This window comes from Pholis gunnellus (genome assembly GCF_910591455.1).
Source record: "Pholis gunnellus genome assembly, chromosome: 8".
Taxonomy (NCBI): Eukaryota; Metazoa; Chordata; class Actinopteri; order Perciformes; family Pholidae; genus Pholis; species Pholis gunnellus.
The window spans coordinates 26519634-26540848 of NC_136534.1; the positions used below are offsets into that span (position 1 = coordinate 26519634).

General features: G+C 44.0%; 1 protein-coding gene across 1 annotated transcript; it reads right to left on the minus strand.

Moving 5' to 3' along the window:
- Nucleotides 1-6101: 6101 nt before the first annotated feature.
- On the minus strand, nt 6102-20972 carry LOC306700500 (N-acetylglucosamine-1-phosphodiester alpha-N-acetylglucosaminidase-like). Its single transcript, XM_079165529.1, has 12 exons — nt 20837-20972; nt 19528-19742; nt 19154-19424; nt 18618-18757; nt 15393-15501; nt 13415-13543; nt 12884-13089; nt 12419-12466; nt 11276-11404; nt 11053-11184; nt 9433-9514; nt 6102-7586 (listed from the first exon to the last, which is right to left on the minus strand). Exons 1-12 carry the CDS (start codon nt 20917-20919, stop codon nt 7352-7354), a joined length of 1779 nt encoding a protein of 592 aa, XP_079021655.1. The 5' UTR covers nt 20920-20972; the 3' UTR covers nt 6102-7351.
- Nucleotides 20973-21215: the final 243 nt, after the last annotated feature.

Sequence of the window (21215 nt, forward strand, 5' to 3'; positions counted from 1 at the left end):
TTCCTTTTGGTTCTCAGTAAAGTCAAGAACTTTATCTTCTACTTATTTCTTCTATTTCTAATGTACATTTTTATTATTGTATTCTCTACTAAATGTGTAATTTAATGCTGCAAAAAGAGACAATAAAGTGAGTTTTTAATACAAAATTCAAGCTTTTATATGACCTAAAATACGTGAAAACTTAAATCTTGTATTGTTTGCTCGTGTGAATCATTACAGCGCACAAAACAGAAGGAAATAAATTCCATGTGGGAAAAACACACAAGAGGAGCAGGACTGTGGGACAACATGTCGCTCTAGATCTTTCCATTCCCACACAGCAAGGTCACACCTGTGACATCACAACACCGATAACAAAGTGCTTCACCGCTCACTTCCTGTGTTGCATCACAGCCGCAGGTCTCTCACCTGTAACCTCAAAACACCTCAAACTCCCTCAGATGATCCGTAAAACATTCATGCTTAAAAGATCAACGTCTCTGCTCCTCAGTCTGCTGTTACCTTCAATGTTTAACCACTAAAATGTCTTTTATTTAGAGTCTGATATTCTATATTTATGCATCAGAGGCTGATATCTGTTCTTCCTCTGAGCCATTGATCTCCATTAAACACACACCAGTGAGCCTCACTGTTGTTCCTTCATCACCATGAAAACACACACTGGACTTTATTTGACGTGGATTCATCCGCCGCTGAAAATAGTCCCCAGCTATCCTGTTTGTTTGATAGAAACTACTTAAATAAACTCATTGTGTTTATAAAGATGTACGTCTTTAGTAGGAACCAACGGGTAAAATAGCAATTAAAGCAGCACCCGGCCTGTGCTGCTGGAGACAGACCCAAGGGTTCAAAGAGTCAGGTCACCACGGCCTTCATCTACAACATGTCACTCACAGAGTCACAGAGAGACAAAAAAAGACCATAAAAAGACTCAAAATGACTACAACAAAATACAAACAACCACCAAACGACAACAGCCAACTACAGATAGACAAAGACTACAAAGAGCCACAAGACTACAAAGAGACACAACAAGACTACAAAGAGATACAAGACTACAAAGAGCCACAAGAAGACTACAAAGAGACACACAAAGACTACAAAGAGCCACAAGAAGACTACAAAGAGACACAACAAGACTACAAAGAGACACAACAAGACTACAAAGAGATACAAGACTACAAAGAGCCACAAGAAGACTACAAAGAGACACACGAAGACTACAAAGAGCCACAAGAAGACTACAAAGAGACACAAGAAGACTACAAAGAGACACACGAAGACTACAAAGAGACACACGAAGACTACAAAGAGACACAACAAGACTACAAAGAGACACAACAAGACTACAAAGAGACACAACAAGACTACAAAGAGACACAAGAAGACTACAAAGACACAAGAAGACTACAAAGAGCCACAAGAAGACTACAAAGAGACACAACAAGACTACAAAGAGACACACGAAGACTACAAAGAGCCACAAGAAGACTACAAAGAGACACAAGAAGACTACAAAGAGACACAACAAGACTACAAAGAGACACAAGAAGACTACAAAGAGACACAAGAAGACTACAAAGAGACACAACAACACTACAAAGAGACACAAGAAGACTACAAAGAGACACAACAAGACTACAAAGAGACACAAGAAGACTACAAAGAGACACAAATTGACTCCAATGAGACACAAAACAACCACATAAAGCGTCTTAACAGCCATAAAGTCTGTGTTTTGTCTCTACGCAGGTGAGGCCTTTTGTCTCATAACCCTCCCGTGTGCGACTCATATTGTCCTCATTAGTTGTTACTACAGCACTAATAACGCACACGAGGTGTTCAGGGTGTGTGAGCCTCACGGACAAAACGTCCTGTTTGCCGACATAATAAGTGATCACCGTCACAACAATGCAGTCGCCTTCCTTCTGCTGCGTCTTTACTTAATCTGGCTAATGTTTACTGTGTGTGTGTGTGTGTGTGTGTGCGTGTTGCACAATACTGTCCTGTGTGAGCACAGCGGGGGTCAACGACCTCGTGTTGTTGTCACGAACACTTACTGAGAAATGAAATATTCTGTTTGTTCTCAACATCAGGTACTCGTGCTGTTAGAGTGTTAGAGACACGCTTACCTGGAGTGTTTTTACTTAGAAAAATAGTAGTACCACAGAGTACAAATACTCTGTTACAAGTTAAAGTCCTGCATTACTCGAGTACAAACGTATTCGCATCGGAAAATACGTAAAAGTTTACCAAAAGTAAAAGTACTTACAATGTAAAATGGCTCATTTCAGAATAAGATAAGAAAGAACTTTATTGATCCCAAAGAATTATGTTTACAAGATTACAAAAGAGGAAGAAAAAGCAATAAAGATAGTAAAGATATAAACATTTATAAGCAATATATATTGTATAAGAAGTAATACTAACACCAGGGCAAAATAGAACAGCAATACAAGTAAAATACATTTAGTACACTAAAATAGAGAAGTAACACTGTGCAGGATATTAAGAGTAAAAGTACTGTTCTGATATATATATATATATATCATATATTATATATTATATTTTAGATTGTAATTATTGAGATGCATTGATGTGAAGCTGGAGCTCATTTAAACTACTTTATAAACATTATATAATCATTTATTAGTTGATTTTATTTGATATTAATAATCTGAAGTTAAATAAAGAACGAGTACTTAGTGACAGTTTCTCTTTGATTTGCTCTGAACTTTATTTGTTATGAATGTTTGAGTTCTTATGACGTCGTCTTCAGTGTCTTCTTCCAGCTGTTGTCTGTTGCCGTGGTGATGACCTCACGTCAGTCGTTCAGGACGTAAACATGTGGAGCGGAATGTGGGCGGAGCCTCAAGTAACACACTAACCTCTGTGGGGCGAGAGGTCACGGCTTCACAACACACACACACACACACACACACACACACACACACACACACACACACACACACACACACACACACACACACACACACACACACACACACACACACACACACACACAGAGACACAGAGGTACACACAGAGACACACACACACAGACACAGACACCCACAGAGAGAGACAGACACACACGCACACACAGAGACACACAAACGCACACACACACACACACACACAAACACACACAGAGACATACAGAGACACACACAGAGACACACACACACACACAGGTTTGTGTGTTCATTTCTTTTCTTGATTAAACGAGTGAATTATTGATGAATCGATCTGTAATCGATCGGTCGGTGGATGATTTTACAGCATAAATCAGCTTCAGTCTCATAAAGTCGACGTGAGTCAGACGAGCTTCAGTCAGACACGATTAAAACACATCCACATGAATACTTTGCTTCTGACTTTGTGTGAACTGTGTTCTGGTTTTAAAAGCTCCAAAAATAAATCTGGGACTCAGAAAACGGCTTCTAGAGGTCTGGAACCATAGAAAGAGGAAACGTGGAGCCGCTTACAGAACATGCAGGAGAGCGACCCAGAGACTACTGTTGCTGCTGATTACATTCCTCCTGCTGCAAACTCAAAGAAGAAGCTCCACAGGAATGCACCTTTTGTTTACTTGGTGGTGTTATAATGATCCTGAACTCAGAGGAGAGAGAGTCTCTTTAAAAACCTGTTTCAGTTTGTGGAAGCTGTGACTGAAGTCAAGCTGCTCGACGAGGAAACAAAGTGTTTCGCAGGCTTTTAACTCACACGAAGCTGCCACGCCCCATTTCTTTACCACAAACATAACAGCGAGAACACCGAGGAGGAAAATAACTAAACATGAAACACAAGCTGAGAGCAAACTGATGAAATGAGACGTTTCTGCAGAGCAACGTCCTGCTGCCGAGTTACATCAGCTGGAGGCGGGACAAAGCGCAGAGAGCCGGCAGCCCATTGGCTCTCAGCGGTTTGTCCCGCCTCAGTTAATAAACAAGAGGTGAGGTCATTAAAAACAGGTTTCCTTACTCATCAAAAATAACTTGAGGAAGAAAGTGAGTCAGCTGTCTGGAAGATAAACAACACTGGATCGACCCTTTAAAAATCATGAAAATATATAATATATCATCATTAAATGAGAAGCAAATGTGAGCACATAATGGTGCATTTTCACTCTCGTTATTTAAACGTCTTTAGCCGTGACGCATTTTTATTTTCAGGAGTTTTAAAGTGTTTAAAGCAGAGAGCTTTCATGCTTTAGGAACATTTAGTGACATTAAGGTTAATTATGACACCACATCAGAATTTAAATCTTCAACAGTTCAGTACACAACTGAAGTACAAAATACTCTGTTACGAGTAAAAGTACCGCAGCAAAATGTACTTAAAATGTAAAAAGTAAAAAGTACTCATTCTGCAGAGAAATGAGCCGCTCAGAGTTTCACTCCTTCATGCGAATAAACGGGATAAAATAAAGTCTCCTTCAGCCGTTTGTTCACGCAAACACCATAGAAGAAGAACGGTCGTTCCTCTGAACACGGGTTGTGTTTCATCAGCTCATTGTTGCATTTTAGATGTAAAAGGCGTCACATCATCACACACACACACACACACACACACACACACACACACACACACACACACACACACACACACACACACACACACACACACACACACACACACACACACACACACACACACACACACACACACACAGTTTTTGTTCAGAGAGAATGTTTTCGTGGTGCAGACGTCGGCGTTTCAAGAAGAAGAAGAAGAAGAAGAAGAAACAGCTGACCTGATTCTTCAGCTGTTGCATCGCCCTCAGAGATGTTTAGAAGCTCATTTAAAAACATCCTCCACATCTTCACACCGTTTATCTGGATGTTCAACCACTCGTTGATGGTAAATGTAGCATTTTACTGTAAATCGTAGAGATATGTTGAGCATGTGACCAATAAAGGAGTCAGATGGCAGACGATGTCATACGGTTTGAAAAACAAAAAGATGTTCACCTCTTCTTCAGAAGAAGAAGAATAAAACATTCACACGTTCTGCAGAGTTTAAATCGACTAAAACGTTAAAGTTCCTCAAAGAGTGAAACCAGAACAAAGTGTGGTCGTGTGGAGGTCGGAGGTCATGTGAACTGAAAAGCCCCTGAAAGGTGCAGTGACCCGCGGGGGGGAAGCCTCCGCTGACTCGCACGTCAAAACAAAAAAACCTGATGAGTCGGCACAAAACAGCTTTGACACAGAAAAGGGAGAACTGATGCCGAGTAAAGCTGATGAGCCTGTGAGGCCGTTTATACGATCTATCCTCCCTCATGTAGACTAACACACACGTACAGCTCATGTGCCAATGAAAGAGGAGAATAAAGATGGTTTTCTGGTTTTTGGGGACTTTGGATCTTTGGGATCCGCTTGAGGAGAGAGGTTTAGTTTCTGTGTTCCACATTTTATTTTAAGCGTGTCATTCAGTGTGGAAGTCGCACTGGTTCTTGGACTTGGTCCTGGTCTCAGGCCCCTAAAGTCTTGGTCTTAACTCAGTTTAGATACACTCTGGTCTTGGTCTTGAGACTTGGTCTCGCCCTGCCTTCGTCTTGACTTGGTCTCAACTCTCCAAAGTCTTGGTCTTAACGTCTCAAATTGTTGGTCTTGTCTTGGTCTTGGTACACTCTGGTCTTGGTCTTGACTTGATCTCCAAAGTCTTGGTTTTGACTTGGTCTCGATACTCTCTGGTCTCCAAAGTCTTGGTCTTGACACTCTCTGGTATTGGTCTTAACCCAGTCTAAATACTCTCTGGCCTTGACTTGGTCTCCATATTGTTGGTCTTGTCTTGGTCTTGGTACACTCTGGTCTTGGTGCACTCTGGTCTTGGTACACTCTGGTCTTGGTCTCGGCTAACATGCTAACTGCTAACATGTTAGCATGACACCTGTTAGCAATTCCCCACCCACACATGACGAGGATCTAAGGGTAAAAAACAATAAGATGGCAACAGACTTAAGTTTTTTAAATTTTAAATTGTAAAAGTGGCAGTTTATCAAAATGGATTCCCTCACAGCAGAACAACCTGTTTCTACGACTGAAGTTTAAAAGCCAAGACACCTAAAAACAAAAGGATGGATTCATATTTTAGCGGTCAAACAATACTTTTATTTATATGTTTTGAACAGGAACAAACATATCCTGTTAATTACATACGAGGACTTTGGTGACATTTACAAATGACGTTATAAAGAACGTCTTTCATGCTGTAAGGAATCTTGATCAAGTTTGAATCAAACAAAGATCAAAACATTCGAGGCATCTTGAAGACAATTGTGCTTCTTTTTTGTTTTCTCTGCTATGAACGAGCACATTAAGCTCAGAGTCGCTTTACATTCAGATGGAGCTCAGTGCATTTTGACAAAACAACAACCTCAGTAACAGTTTGTTCTCATAGCTCAAAGTTCAAAATGTCATCGTGAAGTTCGACCTCGTCTAACTCTAAACTGAGCTTAACGCCGGTGGTCCCGGAGAACCAGGACCACGGAGCTGGTTTCTATCATTTAGGTGAATCAGTGGCATCTCATCCAGAGTTAAATAACAATTAAATAATCAGCTGTATAAGGAATTAAATAAGTGTTCAAGACTATTATCTTCAGCCTCTCTGAAGAGATCGCGGTGGTGTTCTACAGTGGAGAGAAAACATTCTCTCTTCAAAGTCACCAGACTCACAAAAACACAAGTGTGACCTCTCAGAACACGGGAGCAAAGAAACGCACCGATGACATAATCTAGATCAGTTCAAGTCAACGCTAGATTTAGAATGTTTTAACCTTTAGTTCAGGCAAAGAGGTGAAAATATTCTAAATAAAGAGCACACTTACATGGATATTGTTGGCATTTTGAAGTAGTTTTCAGCGAGACATTTACTTTTCCCGACATGATAAACCAACTAAATATACTTATCATATCTATAAAGGTCCCAAAATGCAGCTATAGCGTCCGTTATCTTTCTGATAGAAGGTTTCTTTCACCATCTCTAACGGAACGATCGTGGATATTAAAGTAATTGTATTGATTGTAATGTCGCTATTGGTCTCACTCGCTACTTCTGTGAGAAGTATGTCGGCATTCTTTTTAGGGTTCATGGCGATTAACCAGAAAACACCCGATTAAGCTCAAAGATAGCTGGACAACAAGTCTCCCTTCAGCATCTAAGTTCAACAGTTCAAAAGAGGAAACGCTCGTCCTACCTGGAGCTGTGGTGGCAAACATCTGACCAGCTGCTAGAAACAGTCTGATGTCAGTTAAGCTTCTTTTTCCTTCCAGCAAGATTGTCGTTTTTTTGACAAGATTAGACGTTTAAATCGAGCGTCTCTCGTCCCCCCGTCGGCCCTCCTGACCATCTACGACCCCGGGGACCAGATTTCATCCTGAGAGTCCGAGTCGTCCGATGCAAAACCGGATTTCCCGCCGCCTGCGGCCGCTCCTCCGTTGATGTGGTTCAGCGGGATGTACGAGAAGTCTCGACGTTCAGTGAAGCGAGCGGCGGCCGAGCCGCGACACGCCCGAACCAGGTGAAGCAGCAGGCTGGCTGTCAGCAGAGAGGTCAGGCCGAAGGTGATCATCAGCCAGGTACGCCTGAGGAGAGACGGGCGCGGTCAGACCAAAAAGCTTCTCGTGAGGTTTGTGTAACTGTGGCTCTATGAATGAGAGTCATGGTGCTGTTAGATTGCTGCTAGAACGCCCGTTAATACACACGGCGCCTTCATTTGTGTGAAGCAAAGCAGCTGTTTGACTGCAGTGGAAATGTTGTTTTAAAAGGCTAAACGCCAACAAATATGTATTGAAGCAGAATATTTGAACAGATAAAAAAATGTTTTGGTAATGATAACATCGGTTTTAAATACATTTGGACTTTTAGAAAGCATCAAACTGTCTGGTTTAAGAAGCTGGAATCATGAAATGTTTTATTTGTTTTCCTCAAAGATAACTGAAGCGGTGAATCAATTCATTTTCTGTTTATCGACTCGACTGAATTCTACAAAAAGTCGACCGTTGAGTCGTAGAAACGAACTTATTCAGACTCATAGAAGCTGTTTTGTCAGTTTAAGTCAAACAGCTACAGTTTCCTCGTCTTAAGTCATTGTTTTGCACATTTAATGAAGCTGATTAGACACACAGTTAAAGGCTTATAAGAGAAATCTAATACATGCAGTCTAATGAATCAGATGACTGCAGAAAGCTGCTGTAAGCTGGTTATATTGTTTAAATGACTGTTAACACACTTATGTCTAAAAATCGAGACCAACGCATCTCTCAAGAGCAAAGAGTCACGTTTGAGCGCATCGACATTAATGTTTCACGATGCACTTCACTTGTTACCGACTTTGTCTTTGCACACAAGCAGCACACAGTCAGAGAGGAGCAGAGACAAGAGAAAGAAGAAGAAGAAGACACAAGAGTTGCTAATGTACGATTTTCAGGAAGTACAGAAAGAAGCTGAAGAACATTAATCAAGTCAAGTAAAAAGACGAAGCGTCGGGTACACAATGCTAAGCTATTGGGCTAACTCGACACGTTACATTAACTGGACATTCTTTAGTCAATATTCATGCGGTTCAACGGTGTAAGATCAGGACAGAATTTTACCTTAAAAACATTCAAATAATGAACATTATCAACATGAGGGAACGAAGAAGAAGCTTCTAAAAAGTGACGCTTCACGTGTTAAAGCTGCATTCTCTCTAGTGTCCACCAGGGGGCGACTCCTCTGGTTGTATAGAAGTCTATGAGAAAATGACTACTTCTCTCTTGATTTATTACATAAAGCAGGGGATGCTTTAGGGGCGGGGCTACACAGTGATTGACAGGTCTCTAGCAGAGACGTATACGGCGTCTCTACGTCACTCCTCCTCAGTCCAGATGTGGTCACTTCCTGTTCACTGGTTGCAAAAAAACCAAGATGGCGACGGCCAAAATGCCGAACTCGAGGCTTCAAAACGTCACGTCACGAAGACTACGTCCACTTCTTATAGACAGTCTGTGAGGTGTCCTCAGAAAAGCCTTCAATCAATCATAGAAATACAGACTCGGCTGTTTTTATTATCCATTATCGGTCATTACGAGAAACCACGGACACGTTCAGCTGAAAGTCACCACTGAACACGGTCACCTGTTAAACTGAAACACCCGGAGCTCTGAGTCTACTTCTGGACACTGAACATGAAACAACCATTACAAGCAAATACACCTTGTTGGGGGTTTGACTTTAAAAACAGACTGACGACGTGTTTAAGAGGATAAACCGACGATTTCACACCGAAAAACCATCGACTACGTGAAGAAAATACGGACGACACGAGAGATAAACCTTCCTGTTCATTAGAACGTGAACGATGTACAGAGAGGAGGAGAGGAGGGGGTGAGGGGAGGAGGTGAGGTGAGGAGGTGAGGAGGGTCACGTGACTCGACCTGGGACACTTACTCGGTCAGATGAGGATGCTCTCTGTGAGCTTCTTCGTCTCGTCTCCAACGTGTAAACATCTGTTCCGCCAAACAATGTCCAGCTGTGGAGGAGGAGGAGGAGGAGGAGGAGGAGGAGAGGGAGAAGAAGGAGAAGGAGGAGGAGAACCATTGAATAATGTACGTTATCACGAGTAAAATCTTCATTTCTTGTGTCACATCTTTCAAACATCAGATCCTCATGTAGCTCACATGAAGCCCTGTGGAGCAGAAATCATTCATGAAATAAGAACAAAGAAGAAGAATCGAGATTAGAAATACAGCGACAACAAGCATCGTTATGCTGAAACCCTCCCCCTCTCCACACACACACACACACACACACACACACACACACACACACACACACACACACACACACACAACTCTGTGTTCTGTGTTCTTTCTCTTTATCTTTTTTATTTGATTCTGAGTTCGTAAAGTGCTCCATAAATAAAAAGTATTATTATTATTATTATTATTATTAAAAGTTCTCATAGAAGTTATTTTTAACCAAATCCATATATATATACACACATATACACACACACAATATCAACATTTAATATGTGTGAAATAATGTGAACACATTTCAGTCTGATTAGATCTTATTTGAGTTTGTTTTACAGTATTTATTATACATAAACTAAAGAAAGACGAATAGAATAGAAGTGGTTTCAACTTAAGAAACTACCAGTTATATTCATGTAACACAGAGGATTTGATTTAAACTAAACTGAGGATTTGATTAAATATTATTTTAGGGTGATGAGGTTAGAAAACCTCCATAGAAGCTTTGAATGATAAAAAGACGTTCAGCAGTTTGAATTATCATAAAGGTCTCATGTCTGCTTATGAGCGAGCGGTAGAAGCTGCTGGTGTTAAATATGGTCTCAGTCTGCTGCTGGACACAAACACACAACAACACACAAACACAACAACAACAACAACACAACAACAGCTGACGGGCTGACCAGTCACATCTGTTCACGGTGCTGCAACAAAGACTCAACTGTCTCACCTCTGCTGCAGAGCAAACAGTCACACATCTACAGAACGTGAGCACACACACACACACACACACACACACACACACACACACACACACACACACACACACACACACACACACACACACACACACACACACACACACACACACACACACACACACACACACACACACACACACACACAGTCTCTGTCCCGCATCAAATAAATAAGTAGATGAAGCTCCTCGACTCCATGAAGGACCTCCACCTGCAAACAAGCTCAACTAGTTTTACTGTTGCTTGGGTCAGTCCTGCCCCCCTCCCCCCCTCCCCCCCCTCCCCCCCAGCTCAGCAGGGGGCCGTGCCTCTCAACCACCCATCCATCCCATCCCATCCCCCACCACAATGAAGACTCTCTACTGTGGAGATGGACGTCAACAGGCTGTTCAGAGGACAGAACCCCCACTACAGCAGGACTCCGCCTCCATCCTGATCAGCTGTCTCTGGTGTTCCCTGTCCCGTACCAGCCTGCTTCAAGGCCTCCACCATCACCCCCGTCCCCCCCAAACACCAAGGCCCACAGGACTGAGTGTGTGTGTGTGTGTGTGTACCTCTGTGTAAGGTGTGGTTGGTCTCTCCTCTCAGCGTGGCGTTACAGCTTCCTGTCTGCGGGTCACATGGACACTGGTCGTCACAGCGACACTCCAGAGCGCAGGACGGACCGAAGGAGCCCAGAGGACACACTGACACACACACACACACACACACTTTACACACTTTGAATCCACGTTAGGGTGCAGAACGATCACTTGTTCCAGGTGTTGCTGGTTCTACCTCGTTCGCAGGCGGCGCCGTGAAACCCGGAGGTGCAGACGCAGCGACCGCTAGCGAGATCACAGGAGCCGCCATTGACGCAGACGCAGGTTTGGTTACAGCCGTCGCCATAGAAACCCGGCAGGCACTCTGTCAATGGGGGGGGGGGGGGGGGTCAATGATTACAATCACAAAGGAGGGAGGAGGCTTTGGTTTAGGTTAAGCTAGTGTGTGTGTGTGTGTGTGTGTGTGTGTGTGTGTGTGTGTGTGTGTGTGTGTGTGTGTGTGTGTGTGTGTGTGTGAATGGACTGTACTTGTATAGAGCTTTTCTAGTCTTTCCGACCACTCAAAGCACTTTCACACTACTCGTCATCATTCACCCACTGGTGGGAGGGGCTAAGGGTCACATTCTACACCGTAGGAACAGCTACAGGAGACGAGGACGCCTCGACATGCGACGATCCAACCACCACTGAGACACAGACGCCCTGTGTGTGTGTGTGTGTGTGTGTGTGTGTGTGTGTGTGTGTGTGTGTGTTAGTGTGTGTGTGTGTGTGTTAGAGTGTGTGTGTGTGTGTTAGTGTGTGTGTGTGTGTGTTAGAGTGTGTGTGTTAGTGTGTGTGTGTTAGTGTGTGTTAGTGTGTGTGTGTGTGTGTTAGTGTGTGTGTGTGTGTGTGTGTTAGTGTGTGTGTGTGTGTTAGTGTGTGTGTGTGTGTGTTAGTGTGTGTGTGTGTGTGTTAGAGTGTGTGTGTTAGTGTGTGTGTGTGTGTGTTAGTGTGTGTTAGTGTGTGTGTGTTAGTGTGTGTGTGTGTGTGTGTGTGTGTTAGTGTGTGTGTGTGTGTGTGTGTGTTAGTGTGTGTGTGTGTGTGTGTGTGTGTGTGTGTGTGTTAGTGTGTGTGTGTGTGTGTTAGAGTGTGTGTGTTAGTGTGTGTTAGTGTGTGTGTGTGTTAGTGTGTGTGTGTGTGTGTGTGTGTGTGTGTGTGTGTTAGTGTGTGTTAGTGTGTGTGTGTGTGTGTTAGTGTGTGTGTGTGTGTGTTAGTGTGTGTGTGTGTGTGTTAGTGTGTGTGTGTGTGTGTGTTAGTGTGTGTGTGTGTGTGTTAGAGTGTGTTAGTGTGTGTGTGCGTGTGTGTGTTAGTGTGTGTGTGTTAGTGTGTGTGTGTGTACCTTGGCTACAGTTCTTTCCTCTCCATCCAGCATCACAGACACAACCATCTACAACACAAAGAAGAAGACATGAAGCCAGCAGGAGGAGGAGGAGGAGGAGGAAGAGGAAGAGGAAGAGGAAGAGGAAGAGGAGGAGGAGGAGGAGGAGGAAGAGGAAGAGGAAGAGGAAGAGGAAGAGGAAGAGGAAGAGGAAGAAGAAGAAGAAGAAGAAGAAGAAGAAGAAGAAGATCTATTTAACTCACAGACATCAACATGAAACTTCACCAGTTCATTACTGACGTTAAGATGACTATTTATTGTATGCAAATATGCAAATGAGGAGTTATGTAATGGTAACGTTTGGTGAATTTAGGAGAAACAAACAGACAAAATAATAAAATGTTTTCTCTCCTCCTCCTCCTCCTCCTCCTCCTCCTCCTCCTCCTCCTCCTCCTCCTCCTCCTCCTCCTCCTCCTCCTCCCTTACCGGCGGTGCAGACGCCGTGTTGACCGCAGGCCGGCGGCTGACACACCAGCGCGTCGCAGGCGGCTCCCCGCCAGCCCTCCCGGCAGCGACAGCGTCCGTCCACACAGTCTCCGTGTCCGCCGCAGTCCGCCGGCCGGCAGCGCCGCTGGTGAACGCACAAGACGGTGGAGACGCGCCGAGCACAGCGCCACCTGCCGTCGTGTTGACTGAGAGGAGGGAGGAGGAGGAGGAGGGAGGAGGAGGAGGAGGAGGGAGGAGGAGGAGGAGGAGGAGGAGGAGGAGGAGGAGGGAGGAGGAGGAGGATTAGTGCGTAGGATTTTCTACAAAACCTGGTGAGTCTAAGAGCCAATCAGCTCTCTGATCAGGAGACAGCCAGGCGTTTCCCATCATGCATTGGGTCATGTAGTCGACGGGAGATTAACTGGCTCTAAAATCTCGTGAGGTCAGCAAGTCGGACACAAATCTACCCAGCATGCATTGCGCGGCGAGCCTGGTTTTGATGACACGTATCGAAGGGTTTGATTGGCTCACCAGTGATCGGACGGGTAGCTGGCCAATGAGCCGTCGGCCACGTAGGTGGAGGACCCGCCTCCGTCCAGGTTGATGGCGTTGACGACTCCGTAGCTCTTCAGAGACTCGGCCACCTCCCACAGGTTCATGCTGCACAGACACACACGGCGGCACATGAAGGCACCGAGCGTTCACATTCATCTCTAGACAACTATCACAGCGGCTACGTGTCCAACACGCACACAGAAGAGCTTCTAGCTACATATTCCAGATCAATAACATAAAATAAAACATTTTAGAGTCACATAGAGGTGAAAATGTTCGCTGGAGTATCAATTTTAAAAGGTTTCAATTCACTTTCAGGGCGTTTTTTTGAGAAAACGACGGCTCTTAAAAACATTTAAGATGTTTAGAGTTTGAGTTCTTGGAGCTTTGTATGAATAAAGTTTTCTGTGTCGGTGCTGGTTGGCGGCTGTTCTTCCTGAGAGCCGGTGAGCGGACCGTTACGCGGAGTGTTGAGCGGCTCTGATATCGAGTTGAGGCGTCCAGACGGACAGCGAACGCGTCCCGATACGTCAGCTTGTTGTGCTCGAGGTCACGTCGTTAACAGCAGCACATTCGTCTTCAGCGTCGCTGCACTGAGGGGTCAGATCAATACATCGGATTGGTGGAGAGGTGACGTGTTAATCTCACAAAGAGGTTAAAAAGCCTTTTACTGCCCCTCCCCCTTCTGCTGCTTCTCCTTCACCTCCGTCTCCCTCTTGTTGTCTGTTAAAGATTTATTCAACACATCCACTCAGGGATGGATTTATGGCCCGAAATGTCAGGGGCCCCCCTGGGCTTCACCTACAAAATGTCCCTTAATGAGACCACGAAGAAACATAAAACGACTACAAAGAGACACAAAACAACCACAAAGAGACACACAACAACCACAAAGAGACACACAACAACCACAAAGAGACACACAACAACCACAAAGAGACACACAACAACCACAAAGAGACACAAATTGACCACTAATCAACACAAAACAACCAAAAAACAACTACAAAAAAATTCAAGACTACAAATAGACACACAACAACTACAAATAGACACACAACAACTACAAATAGACACACAACCACAAATAGACACACAACTACAAATAGACACACAACCACAAATAGACACACAACAACTACAAATAGACACACAACAACTACAAATAGACACACAACCACAAATAGACACACAACCACAAATAGACACACAACAACCACAAATAGACACACAACCACAAATAGACACACAACAACCACAAATAGACACACAACTACAAATAGACACACAACAACTACAAATAGACACACAACTACAAATAGACACACAACCACAAATAGACACACAACAACCACAAATAGACACACAACTACAAATAGACACACAACAACTACAAATAGACACACAACCACAAATAGACACACAACAACCACAAATAGACACACAACTACAAATAGACACACAACAACCACAAATAGACACACAACTACAAATAGACACACAACTACAAATAGACACACAACTACAAATAGACACACAACAACCACAAATAGACACACAACAACTACAAATAGACACACAACTACAAATAGACACACAACAACTACAAAACAGACACAGAACGAGTATAAAGTGTGTGTCTGCTCCTGTGTAGTAGAGGTGGTGGGCCCGTTGCCTCACACACACTGTTACTGTGGCAGACGTCCCTAACGGGCTCTGATGAGCCGCTCACAGCGTGTATCCGCAGCATCCATCTTCATCTTCATCTTCTTCTCTCGGTCTCGCTGCCGTCATGAAGACGCTCCGGCGTGCACGCGGTTTGTTTCTCTACGTTTGGCTCAGCGATGCAGAATCAGTCGCTTTATGTTAATGAGATGAATGATGATGTTTTCTCTTTGCTCCGCTCGCTGAGAGCGCTGAGTGAAGAGAGTGAAGCAGAGTGTGCGCCCGTTACCCCCTCACGCCGGTCTGTCCGTCCATGTGGAACAGGACCAGCTGGCCCTCGGCGTCGTGGCCCACCGCCGTCCTCGCCGACACCACGTCCACAAAAGTGCGGAATTTCCCTGTGAAAGTACGAGAAACACGAGCTGAACATACAGCGAGACGAACAGACCACAGTTCAAACCTCTTCATCACACCACGGACTCAGTGTTCAGAGCATTGATCCGGTGATGATGGAGGAGTTCATCATCACCCAACAGGACCCTCCTCATCATGCAGCACGGCCATCAGCTTCTTCTCTAGCTTCCTGCATCATCTACTCCATCCTACGAGCATCCCCCGCCCCTAAAGCATCCCCTGCTTTATGGTCTGTGTGACTCTAAATGGACCATCATGTACTAAATGAACATCATGCTGTATTGAAGAAGACTTGAAACTAGAGATTGAGACCATAAACTCATGTTTACTGAGGTAATAAATCAAGATTAAACCGTATATAATAATATAATAATAATAATATGGTCGTACACACAGAGCACCACGAGGCTACAGAGAGATGAGGTCAAGTTTCAACGTTAGGTAAACAAGACAGATGAGTTCTGGGAAGAACAAATCCTGTGTTTACTTTTACAACACATGTGTGTGTGTATATGCATGTGTGTGTGTGTGTGTGTGTGTGTGTGTGTGTGTGTGTGTGTGTGTGTGTATATGTATATGTACAGTGGCTTGCAAAAGTATTCATACCCCTTGAACTTTTCCACATTTTGTCACATTACACGCCACAAACATAAATATATTTTAATGGAATTTTATGTGAAAGACCAACACAAAGTGTCACACAATTGTGAAGTACAAAGAACATTATACATGTTTTTACATTTTTTTCACAAATAAAAAACTGAAAAGTGCAGTGTGCAAAATGATTCAGCCCCCTTTTCTCTGAGTGCAACCAATTGCCTTCAGAAGTTGCCTGATGACTGCTGAATGATTGAATGTTGACCTTATGACTAAATAGAGTCCACCTGTGTGTAATCTAATCTCAGTACAAATACAGCTGTTCTGTGACGGCCTCAGAGGTTTGTTCAGAGAATATTGGGGAGCGAACAGGACCATGAAGTCCAAGGAACACACCAGACAGGTCAGAGACAAAGTTGTGGAGAAGTTTAAAGCAGGGTTAGGCTATAAAAAGATTTCCCAAGCTTTGAACATGTCACAGAGCACTGCTCAATCCATTATCCGGAAATGGAAAGAGTATGGCACAACTGCAAACCTACCAAGACACGGCCGTCCACCTAAACTTACAGGCCGAACAAGCAGAGCACTGACAAGAGATGCAGCCAAGAGGCCCATGGTGACTCTGGACGAACTGCAGAGATCCACAGCTCAGGTGGGGGAATCTGTCCACAGGACAACTATTGGACGTGCACTCTACAAATCTGGCCTTTATGGAAGAGTGGCAAGAAGAAAGCCATTGTTAAAAGAAAACCATAAGAAGTCCCCAGAAACCATGTGGGGGACACAGCAAACATGTGGAAGAAGGTGCTCTGGTCAGATGAGACCAAAATTGAACTTTTTGGCCTAAATGCAAAACGTTATGTGTGGCGGAAACCTAACACTGCACATCACCCTGAACACACCATCCCCACTGTCAAACATGGTGGTGGTAGCATGATGCTCTGAGGGTGCTTCTCTTCAGCAGGGACAGGGAAGTAGGTCAGAGTTGATGGGAAGATGGATGGAGCCAAATACAGGGCAATCTTTGAAGAAAACCTGTTGGATTCTGCAAAAGACTTGAGACTGGGGCGGAGGTTCACCTTCCAGCAGGACAGCGACCCTAAACATACAGCCAGGGCTACGATGGAATGGTTTAAAACAAAACCTATTCATGTGTTAGAATGGCCCAGTCAAAGTCCAGACCTAAATCCCATCGAGAATCTGTGGCAAGATCTGAAAACCGCCGTTCACAAACGCTCTCCATCTAATCTGACTGAGCTTGAGCTGTTTCTCAAAGAAGAATGAGCAAAAATCTCAGTCTCTAGATGAGCAACGCTGGTAGAGACATAAACCAAAGACTTGCAGCTGTAATTGCAGCAAAAGGCGGTTCCACAAAGTATTGACTCAGGGGGCTGAATCATTTTGCACACTGCACTTTTCAGTTTTTTATTTGTGAAAAAAATTGAAAAACATGTATAATTTTCTTTGTACTTCACAATTGTGTGACACTTTGTGTTGGTCTTTCACATAAAATTCCATTAAAATATATTTATGTTTGTGGCGTGTAATGTGACAAAATGTGGAAAAGTTCAAGGGTGTGTGTGTGTGTGTGTGTGTGTGTGTGTGTGTGTGTGTGTGTGTGTGTGTGTGTGTGTGTGTGTGTGTGTGTGTGTGTGTGTGTGTGTGTGTGTGTGTGTGTGTGTGTGTGTGTGTGTAATAAAGAGCATAATGCGGTTCAGTAATAGCTGGACGGATCGTTGGGTTACAGGTCGCAGCAGGTTGTTCTTAAAGGGCCAGCTGTGGTACTCTGTATATTAAATGAAGTACATTAGTGTACTTGTATGAGGTACTTCTGCATAGTCAGTGTATTACTACAGTTCTCCTTTAAAATGGACCAAAGTTTGAACACAAAGTAGACTCGTGCTGCAACTAATGACTGTCTAATTAATCTGCACATTGTTTTCCTGTTTATTCCATTGTTTGTTTGATTCATTATTGCTGAAGTATAATAATGTGTTTACAGCTCGTGTTATGAAGTTAAACATCATAATTCATCTCTCATATCTATTTAATATTAACGTGAAAACATCTCAACTACTGGATTTATTCTAGTTCATCACCAAAACTACATTTTACAGACGACATGTGAACACATCATGATAACGTTATGATGTAGCTTCAGTACTCGTGTTCACTGAGCAGAGCCTGAAGGCATCATGATGTCACTGAAGTGAACCTCCGTTGGTTAGCCGTTAGCGGTGCTGCTAACGCTACTAGCTCTCCTCCTGTTGGTTTACAGAGCTGCAGTCATCACTGCTTTGCTCTCTGACTACGGAGAAGAACTTCATACTTAACACTGAACAACATCTTTAACGCTGGCTTTCATTCGTCTGGTTAATTCTTCCCTCTTTTGTTCAAGAAGCTCGTCTTCTGTAGAGTTTGATCGGACAGAAAACGAGCCGGCTCTTCCGGACTAAACACCCGTCTCTGTTGACTAGTTCTCTCTGTGAGTGTGTGAATGTACCCGTCTTCTGTGTCTCGTCACACTCGGCCTCCAGGCTCTGGTTGATGTAAACCTCTCCGTTCCTCAGCAGCCACACCACGCCGCTGACCAGCTGGACGAACGGGTTGGACCGGTCCAAGACGTCTTCCTGGGACAGATACCTGGAGGGACGACGAGGGGAGACAGATAGTCAGGACCTGAACATTCCTGAGTGTTTCTGTTTCTACAGCGGGAGTAACCTCCGCTTCATGTGTTAAAGCTGCATTCTCTCTAGTGTCCACCAGGGGGCGACTCCTCTGGTTGTATAGAAGTCTATGAGAAAATGACTCTACTTCTCTCTTGATTTATTACCTCAGTAAACATTGTAAACATGAGTTTATGGTCTCAATCTCTAGTTTCAAGTCTTCTTCAATACAGCATGATGTTCATTTAGTAAATGATGGTCCATTTAGAGTCACACAGACCATAAAGCAGGGGATGCTTTAGGGGCGGGGCTACACAGTGATTGACAGGTTAACACTGGGACTCAGTATCACGGCTCCTATCTGCTCTCTTACCCAAACACCAGGCTGCCGTCCCTCCTGATGCCGAACTGTGCGTTCTGCACCCCGCCGCTGTCCCTCACCATCCGGCCGTCGCTCACCACGTTTCCCAGACATTCGAACGTCTCGGTGTCAAAGAAGCCGGCGTTCTGGGCGTACAGACACCCGGCGGTGCTGCCGGCCGTCTCCTCCACCGTGGCCCTCTGCTTCATCGCGCAGCCGCCCGGCCCCCCCGGCTCCAGCACCGACACCGTCCTCAGCGGGTCGCGGACCACCGTCACGTGACCTGGGAGCAAAAAAGACGCGATGCTTTCAGGGACACTCGGGAAAGCAGAGGTTGGTCAAACAAAAGATCAGATCAAGTGGTTTTTTATCTTCCCGTGACCGACCGTAAACCCGTCTGGAGCTTCCCGGGACGTCCGACACGAACACCGTGGACTCGGCCACCGGCAGCCCGCCGTGGTTACCGGAGGGGGGCCGGCTCTCGTGGGTGGAGTTGCCGTGGACGGCGGGCTGGCAGTCCCTGACGTGGCGGTGGGAGTGGGCGGGGCCGTGGGCGTGGCCACGAGCGTACGGCAGCATGACGTCATCGTCCAGAGAGACTCTACGAGGAGAGGAGGAACGTTTTTAGTTTCCAAACAAGATGAAGAGAAAACAACAACTGTGGTGTGTGTGTGTGTGTGTGTGTTAAATATGAGGTATTTAATGTCTGAAATAGTGACTTCACTGTTAAAGTTACTGCTTTTTATTTCATAAAAGTGTAATATTTGTATGTTCGAGGAGCTTTTAATAGTTAACGGAGAGGATCATAAAAACTAGACCTCCTCATCAACCGGTTTCATTTCTATGATCCTCACCGTTAACTCCGTATTTATTTATGTATATACATGTGTATATTTTGATATACACATATATATACGTATATATAGTGTACATTTGGTTTGTGCATCTTTCTGATAATCTTTACTGTTTTATTTGCACTCTTTTATACTTCAACACAATAATTACTCCTGAATAAATAATCATCTTATTCGTACTTGTTTTTTAAGGCTTTGTTGGACTAACTGGTCCCACAGCGCCACCCTGTGGCCACAGAGACACACTACAGCAGCGTGTTTATATAAAACCATCAGCTTCCTTGAAGAATGAAACCAACACGTGATGACAGGACTCACAAAGTTTAAACATTTGAGATCAGCCTTTAAAATCATCACAACGCAGTACAAGTATAAAATGCACTAAAAGCTATTAATGTGACGTAACAACTAGTTTAATGGCAAGTTTACTTTATTCAGACTTTAGTTCTGTGTGTGTTCGGTGAAATAAGAGGACTAAAGGTCTTGTTGTGTTTGAAGGTTTGTGAACTTTGTAAAGTTTCTCAACAACTCTGATAAGAACTTTAAACAGTTCGATAAACACTGGATGCTGTTGCCCAACAGCTGCTAAGTTATATCCGCATTAACTGGTGTTCCTTGTGTGTTAGAATGGCTTTAAGTTCACAGCATTTGACCAAAAGAGGAACAATTATATCCAGATAACTCAACTTTGTGTGTGTGTGTGTGTGTGTGTGTGTGTGTGTGTGTGTGTGTGTCCTTACAAGGAAAACGAAAGTCTGGACACACTTTTCTTTCATTTTTAAGCTATGCTAACGGCTAGCATTAGCAGCTATCTTAAAGACAGTGGAACCGGAGGTCTTACCGGGTGTTGTTGGTCTCTGACAGCCGGACAAAGAGCCACAGCAGCAGCCACACTGACGGATATTTCACCGACGCTGCTGCCATATGAGGAGGAGAGAAACTACCCTGAGCCCCGCTCTCCTCCTGCTGGACCCATCGCCGTCATCATCCAGCGACCACACGTCGTCAAGGTAGAGGAAATGAGGCACACGGCTTCCGGTTACCTTTTACCAAATAAAAGCCCGACAGTTTGAGCCAAATCAGCTTTTTTATTTATAGAATCTTTTTTAAATAAACTACTTTTAATAGAATCCCATTATGACCAGGTAATGAAAACGTATTTTGTAGTAATTATGGAAATTAAATTAAGTAAAAATTATAAGCTACATCAAATATTAACT